This window comes from Wolffia australiana, chromosome 4 (assembly GCF_029677425.1).
Source record: "Wolffia australiana isolate 7733 chromosome 4, ASM2967742v1".
NCBI classification, from domain to species: Eukaryota; Viridiplantae; Streptophyta; class Magnoliopsida; order Alismatales; family Araceae; genus Wolffia; species Wolffia australiana.
In genome coordinates this window covers 22,089,534-22,097,701 of record NC_135838.1, presented here as the reverse complement: position 1 = coordinate 22,097,701, position 8,168 = coordinate 22,089,534, and the positions used below count along the sequence as shown (strand labels likewise).

At 49.2% G+C, this 8,168-nt stretch overlaps 1 protein-coding gene across 1 annotated transcript; it reads right to left on the bottom strand.

The window, feature by feature from the left end:
• Positions 1-5,807: 5,807 nt before the first annotated feature.
• AOS (allene oxide synthase) lies at positions 5,808-7,688 on the bottom strand. Its single transcript, XM_078574424.1, has one exon. It carries the CDS (start codon positions 7,628-7,630, stop codon positions 6,134-6,136), a length of 1,497 nt encoding a protein of 498 aa, XP_078430550.1. The 5' UTR covers positions 7,631-7,688; the 3' UTR covers positions 5,808-6,133.
• Between the last annotated feature and the right edge of the window lie 480 nt (positions 7,689-8,168).

Below are 8,168 nucleotides of genomic sequence, written 5' to 3'. Positions count from 1 at the left end.
GAGAGTGATGTTGAGAGATAACTAATCGACCTGGATCGGCGAGTGCCCGCGCGAATCGGTCTCTTCTCCCGCAGCAGGTAACAACGTCAACGAGTCCAGTTTCGCTGTCATGAGAGCAACGGCTATCCCGATCTACAATTTACTCATTTTCGGCCTTTGTCAGCGACGTGAATGTCGCTCCATACTGAAACTTTATGGGGGGGTTCTCCCCCTCGTCGTATCTTAGCAGGGGGGTCTTCACGTCCCGTAGTTAAGGACAGCTCTTTATCTCTCTCTCTCTCTCTCTCTTCCAATTTCTCTCCGTCTCTCTCTCTCTCTCTCTCTCTCTCTCTCTCTCTCTCTATCGCTCTCTCCGTTTCTCCCCCTTTCGCTCTCTCCTCATTTCTCTTTCTCTCTATACCTCGCTTTCTCTCTCTATCTCTAACACTCATATCTTTTCTTCACTCTCTCCACGCACCTTAAACTCTTTCTCTCTCTCTCTCTCTGGCTATGGATCTATTGAAGAGACTCATTCTTTCGTGTGTGTATACAATGACCCGGGAAATGTCAGATAATGGCAAAATGATCCGGGAAACCGACTAGTCGGACAGGCACGTTCATGCTTGTGCCACAGCATAAACCAATTAGGCTTCTCGATCCTAGTCGCCAGAGGAAAGGACGCGTCAGTATCTGATTACAGGAGCGAGATAGATCTCCGCCTTGGCTGCGTCAATTGATGGCACGCCAAGCTCTTCAAGCGCGTTGAAAACGTTTTACGGGGAGTTCGTCCCGTTGTGTACAGCGTACGTTTACATTCTATCGGGTTGTTGGTTCCCGAAGTGAGTATTACTATGAAAGTAGCCATAAAAATGTACTGATACCAGTAAAAATTATTGGCGTGTTTATTCCAAAGACGATGATTCCACCTAATCCTACCGCGTCAGTTAAAACTACTATTTCGGACGGATCGGCACTATCTGGATGGATGAAAAAAACGTGGAGGGGCCAAGGGGGGGCATCATGACGAAGTATCGCACTGGATGGGATGGTCTGAGTCTGCATTAAGTCATCGTGTAAAAAAATATTATTTCAAAACTAGAGAAATGATAACGGTAGTTGGCGGCTGCAATTGTGGCAACGAGGCATCCCTGAATGAGAGGAAGAACTAGAGAGAGGAAAAATGAGACGGAGAAAGAATTAGTGAAAGAGCAATTCAGATTCTAGGTTTTCACGTTTTATGAACTAAAATAGTTCGTTTTTCTTTGAATTAACATGTGAAAGTTGCCCCCGATCGCCCTTGTGAAGCCTGCGACGGTGGCGATGCATGGCGTGGAGGCGAGAGAGAACGAGACTACCAGAGAGAAGGATAAACGAGATAGAGAGGGAATTAGGAGAATGACGACTAGACCTAAAGAAGCATCATTTAAAAGCAGTAATGAGCCTTTTGGTCCAATTGGCATACTGCGCTCCACCGGGGCCCAAGACATTAAAGGAATGATTTCGAGAAGAAGATAACCAATATAAAACAAAACTCCCACTAGCGCTTCTAGCAAGAGATATGGAGAAGGGCTAGGAAGGTGTGGAATAGAAAGAGCCAAAACGAACCGCTCGGCAGGAGGAATTAAGAGAAGAGAGACTACTCCGGCAAGAGTATGATTTTCTGAATAGAACTGATCTTATTTGCGAGCAAAAAAACTTCGCTAATATGAGGTCTTTACTCCCTTACGAATCTTTCTATTTTAGGCCCTTTCACTAATGTCGAGTTTAGAAGGTTTCTTTGACTCAGTTAAGTGGTCAAAGTTCAATACTTAGTAATATTTCAACAGATGCAAGGATTTCGTCCAACTCAAGTGTACGGAGATGGAGATGGAGAATGGAACATCGACGGTGAGCTGCAGAATAACCATTGCTGGGTTATATTACTTAATTTATGGACAGTTATATATATGGGTTAATAGCACGGTACATCCCAAACTATGTCCAAAATCTGCGAGTTAACCTTAGCTTTTTTTTGGCACGGTATATCCCAAACTCACTAAGTCAACTGAGATATATCCCGGTGATGACGTGGACTCCATCGTGGCTGCCAGGTGGATCTCCGGCCAGATTTTTACCTGGCGGAACCCACCTGGCAGCCATGCTGGATTCCATGTCATCACCGTGATATGTCTACCTGCCAACGGTTTAACTTAAAGAGAGAGAGAGGCATTCTAGAGAGAGAGTGAAGGAGAGAGAGAGAGAGGCATGCTTGAGAGAGAGAGAAGGGGAGAGAGAGAGGTTCTCGAGAGAGAAAGAGAGGTGTTCTAGAGAGAGAGGCGTTGTTCTCTAGAACACCTCTCTTTCTCTCTCTAGAACACCACTCTTTCTCTCTCTAGAAAGAGAGAGAGAAGGAAAGAGAGGTGTTCTAGAGAAAAATGCCTCTCTCTCTAGAACACCTATCTTTCTCTCTCTAGAACCTCTCTCCTTCTCTCTCTCTCTAGCACACCTCTCTCTCCCTCTCTCTCTAGAATGCCTCTCTCTCTCTCTCTCTTATCAGAAAACTCTTGGCAGGTTCTAGAGAGAGAAAGAGAGGTGTTCTAGAGAGAGGCGTTGTTCTCTAGAACACCTCTCTTTCTCTCTCTAGAACACCTCTCTTTCTCTCTCTAGAACACCTCTCTTTCTCTCTCTAAAACACCTCTCTTTCTCTCTCTTTCTCTCTCTCTCTAGAACCTCTCTCTCTCCCCTTCTCTCTCTCTCAAGCATGCCTCTCTCTCTCTCCTTCACTCTCTCTCTAGAATGCCTCTCTCTCTTTAAGTTAAACCGTTGGCAGGTAGACATATCACGGTGATGACGTGGAATCCAGCGTGGCTGCCAGGTGGGTTCCGCCAGGTGAAAATCTGGCTGGAGATCCACCTGGCAGCCACGATGGAGTCCACGTCATCACCGGGATATATCTCAGTCGACTTAGTGAGTTTGGGATATACCGTGCCAAAAAAAAGCTAAGGTTAACTCGCAGATTTTGGACATAGTTTGGGATGTACCATGCTATTAACCCTATATATATAGGCATGTGCATGTTGTTAATCTTCCATTTATGGATCCTAATTAATGTGATTCAATTATACCAATAATGGGATTAAGACATTTTAAACTGGTGGGTTTTTAAAAAGGGTTAATGGCACGAAATATCCCAAACTGATTCAAAAATCTGAGAGATATCCTTAACTTTGTTTTTGGCACGGTATATCCCAAACTCGCTAAGTCGACGACGCCATATCTTGGTGATGACGTGGAATCCATCGTGGCTGCCAGGTGGATTTCAGGCCAGATTTTGACCTGGCGGAATCCACCTGACAGCCATGATGGATTCCACGTCATAATGGGGATTCCACCTGCCAGGTGTTTTCCAATAAGAGAGAGAGGCATTCTAGAGAGAGAGAGAGAAGGAGAGAGAGAGAGAGAGAGGCATTCTAGAGAGAGAGAGAGAAGGAGAGAGAGAGAGAGGCATTATAGAGAGAGAAAGAGAGGCATTCTAGAGAGAGGCATTCTAGAGAGAGAAAGAGAGGCATTCTAGAGAGAGAAAGAGAGAGTGAGGCATTCTAGAGAGACCCGACCGAATCGAATCGCGCAGGAGAGAGAGGAGGCGCAGAAACAGAGACATAGACAGAGAGAGAGGGGAAGGTTATTGGCAATCGTCTTAGATATTGGAGAGAGAGAAAGAGAGTGGGAGGGGGGAGAGAGAGAAGGAGAGTGAGATTTTCTGCCTCTCTCTCTAGAATGCCTCTCTTTCTCTCTCTAGAATGCCTCTATTTCTCTCTCTAGAATGCCTCTATTTCTCTCTCTAGAATGCCTCTCTCTCCCTTTCTCTCTCTCTCTAATGCCTCTCTTTCTCTCTCTAGAATGCCTCTATTTCTCTCTCTAGAATGCCTCTCTCTCTCTTATCGGAAAACACCTGGCAGGTGGAATCCCCATTATGACGTGGAATCCATCGTGGCTGCCAAGTGGATTCCGCCAGGTCAAAATCTGGCCGGAAATCCACCTGGCAGCCACGATGGATTCCACGTCATCACTAGGATATGTTGTCGTCAACTTAGCGAGTTTGGGATATGCCGTGCCCAAAAAAAAGTTTAGGATATCTCTCAGATTTTTGAATTAGTTTGGGATATTTCATGATATTAACCCTTTTCAAATTAAGAGTGTAGATTCAACGTATATCTTAGAGGTTAATAGCACGGTATGTCCCAAACTTTTTTTTTGGCACGGTATACCCCAAACTCTTTAAGTGGATTTCGACATATCCCAGTTATGACATGGAATCCACCGTGGCTGCCAAGTGGATTTCTGGCGGAATCCACCTGGCAGCCATGGTGGATTCCACGTCATAAATGGGATAGAGAGAGAGCGAGACATTCTATTAACCCGTCCGAATTGAATCGCCTGGGAGAGAGAGGAGGCGCATAACTGAGACATAGACAGAGAGAGAGGGGAAGGTGGCCCGCGACTGGTGTTCGTCACCACGAACGTCTTCCTCTTCCTCGCGCAGACCTGCATGGCCAGGGCGGATCCGAGGCCTGCCACAGCGGTGGGGCCGACCTTGTCGGCCTCGTCCTCGTGCACGAGCATGCTGCAGTACCCACGGCCCCGGGGATGGGACGTGTAGACCTGCACAGAGCGACGAAGAAGGTCAAACGAACCCCGGGACGGGACGACCGACGGTAGGGTCTGGCTGGAGGGCTCACGCGGCTGGCGGAGTTGACGGCGACGGCGTGCTCGTCGACGGCAGAGACGGCGGCGACGGGAATGCCGGTCCGGCGGAGGGAGTGGACGGCGAGGGGGGAGAGCTGGTCGCGGGGGTCGCCGTGGGCGACACAGAAGTTGGCGCTGGAGCCGAAGGAGAAGAGGGATCTGTCGCGGGCCACGGCCAGGGTGTAGTTCGATCCGGCGGCGATCTGGGCCACGTTCCCCTCTCTCTCTGTCTATGTCTCGGTTCTGTGCCTCCTCTCTCTCGCGGGCGATTCGATTAGGACGGGTTAATAGAACGTCTCCCTCTCTCTCTATCCTGTTTATGACGTGGAATCCACCGTGGCTGCCAGGTGGATTCCACCCAAATCCACCTGGCAACCACGGTGGATTCCACGTCATAACCGGGATATGTCGAAATCCACTTAGAGAGTTTGGGGTATACCGTGCCAAAAAAAAGTTTGGGTTATATCTCAGATTTTTTAAAAAGTTTGGGACATACTGTGCTATTAACCCTATATCTTAGTGATAACTATGGGATTATTTAAGATAGACTGTAGAGGACTAAAGTTTCTACTCTTCTTATAAATTGTGGTCGGCACATTGGGTCATATGTTTATTGACTGTTCTCCTGGATATCCCATTACCAAGAACAATTGAGATTGTCATCTCATGTCCTATCTTAATCCTAAAGGCTTCCCCACATCAATGTGTCGACTAAAAAGGCCTAAGTTTCTACTTCCTATAAATTGGGCCCAGGTCATTGGATCCTAGGGTCATTAAAAGCCTTCCCTCATGAGCGATCAGCTTCTCACTTGTATGCATTCAAAATAAACATAAGTATGTTTTACATTCTCTTATTCATACAAAAAAAACATTGTATGTTGTATCTTAATTATAATAATCGGATAAACTAAGATACACTATAGAGGACCAAATCTCTACTATTCCTATAAATTGGGGCCACGTCATTGTGTCCTACAGTAATTGACTATTCTCTTGGGCATCGCGTTACCCAGAGATACTTCGGGTGGTAACTTATGCTCTAATGTCCTATGCTGATAATAAATGCCTCAACTCATGAAAGATCAGCTTTTCACTCTTGCTCATTCAAAAGAAACATATATATGTTTTACATTCTCGTATTCATACATAAAAACTACTGTATGTTGTATCTTAATTATAATGATGGGATTAATTAAGAGAGACTTAAAAAGGACTCAATTCCCACTATTCCTGAAGATCGGGGCAGGTCATTACGTCCTAAAGTCATTGACTACTCTCTTGACATCCATTAACCAGAGACACTTCGGGTTGTAATCCCATGTCCTAAGCTTATCTCCGCCATTCGTATACGAATGAGACGCTTATTGTTCAAGAAGATCAGACCGATGAATGTTCTACATGTACGTGTAGTATGTTCATCCTTGAGAAATCAGAACGTGGCTTTCTTCAAGGAGGTGAGATAGATGGCGTTCCCCAGCGGGGAGGACCTGGTCTCAGCCTCGAAGGAGTCGTAGCGAAGGAAGATCTCCGCCAAGAGGAGCCGCGCCACGAGGACGACGAAGTTCTTGCCGGCGCACTGCTTATTATCAGGGGTCGGGTTCTCCGTCTCCGGTCCATTAGACCAGACGACGTACCGGAGAAGCTTCTCGCCGTCGCCAACGAACCGATCAACGATAAACTCCTCCGCTCGCTCAAATATCCTAGGGTCCCTCGTCGCAAAGGGCTGGTACCCGAAGAGCATCTCCCCGCTGCGGACCTGGTAGGCGGCGTCGTGGCTCTCAATAACCAGGTCCCTCCTCGCCCTACCATACTGAAACGGCACCGGCGGCTCTATCCGCAACGTCTCGTAGACCGCCGACTTGACCAGGGTCATCTCCTCCAAGGCCCTCATCGTGACCTGCCCCCCGTGCGCGCGGACCGCGGCGCGGACCTCCTCGGCTAGCCGCGTGTGCACCCCAATCCCGGCCCGCGCCAGCCACTTCATCATCGTGGGGAAGAGGATCTTGAACCCGCCAAAGGCGTTGAAGCAGAGAGCGAAGATGACGTTGTGGCAGGCTTCTTCTTTGGAGATGCCCATCCTCTCCGCCTCGCTCAGCGCTGGCGCCGTCGCGGTGGAGAAGAAGTCGTAGAGCCGCCGGTAGTCGGCGCGGATGAGCGCAGGGGGGAGGCGGAGGCTGTGGAGAAGAACGTCCTCGAGCAAGTACGGTAGGCCGAGAGTGAGCAGCGGCGCGAGCTGGAAGAGAACCCACTTACCGACCAGGCCAGGGCCTTCCGAACCGAGGCGCCCCTCTGCCGGGTCTTTGCGCAGAACCGCCCTGCAAAGAAACCTGAACGCGGCCTCGTCGCTGGCCTCGCCAAAATCCGCCCTTCCCTGCTCCGCTATCTCCGCCTCGAGGACGTCGAAGGCCGCTCCGAACGAGCTCGAAAACTCCGGGATGATCGCGCCGCTAGCGGACCCCATCAAGTAGAATAAGAAGCTCTTGATAAGCGCGTGGTTCGGCTCCGACGGGTCGAGGTAGGATAGGACGCGGTAGCCGCCGGTGAGGTCTACGGAAGGGGCGTACGTGCCAGTGAAGAGGTCCTTCTTGTCGACCTTGGAGTTGTCGAAGAGGACGGGGAAGGCGGCGCCGTCGAAGATGGCGACGACGGCGGGGTCGGCGGCGATGGGCGGCCCCGGCGGCATGTTCAGCCGTAGCACGGTGGATCCATGCTGTCGGATCCGGCTCCGAAAGAAGTCTTCTCTTCCCTGGAAGTAGAAGAAATCGAGTCGGTCCCGAACCGGCCCGATAATCCGGGCTCCGCAGTCGCCGGGGATCTTCTGAACTGGCAGGGCTTTCTTCTCGGCGGAGATGATACGGCGGCGTCGGGCGGCGCCGCCAGCCGCTGACGGAGCATACAAAGAACAGGAAACTCTCGCAGTGACCATCTTCTGCCGACTTCTTCCTTGATAGGATGGGCGTGATGCACTGGGTCAGATCGAGGCGCTTATAACAAGGATTTCGGACGGTGGGATTCGCCTGAGGCAGGAAGTTGTACAGTAGATATTAGATAATGCGTTTGCCGTCATAGCTGGGTCGGTGCACCTCATGCCTCATGCGTTATAACACCTCGTTGACCACGTTTCTATCCCATAGGTTGAAGAACCGACCAATGATCCTCTCTCTCTCGACGCTGACTTTTATATATCCTCCGTGAAATGTCAAAAGTATTCGAGCTATCCTTTTCTTTTCCCGTAACTTCTGCAGACCCTAGATAATTTATTGCATAGTGATAGCAGTGCGACACCAAACTTCCGTTTCTCTCTTTATTTCGTACGTACAAATGGTAAGGATACAAAAGACATATATCCTATATACGCGAGTCATGATACAAATATTTTTGGCGGAGTCTGTCGGTGAACCTCTAGACGCAGACTTGTCCGCCGCTACTCGCCTCCAGGGACGCCAAGAATATTCCTACTACTG

What these genes read in the sequence shown, in the direction of transcription:
- AOS (XM_078574424.1), bottom strand. Translation starts at nt 7,630, where the DNA reads ATGGTCACTGCGAGAGTTTCCTGTTCTTTGTATGCTCCGTCAGCGGCT.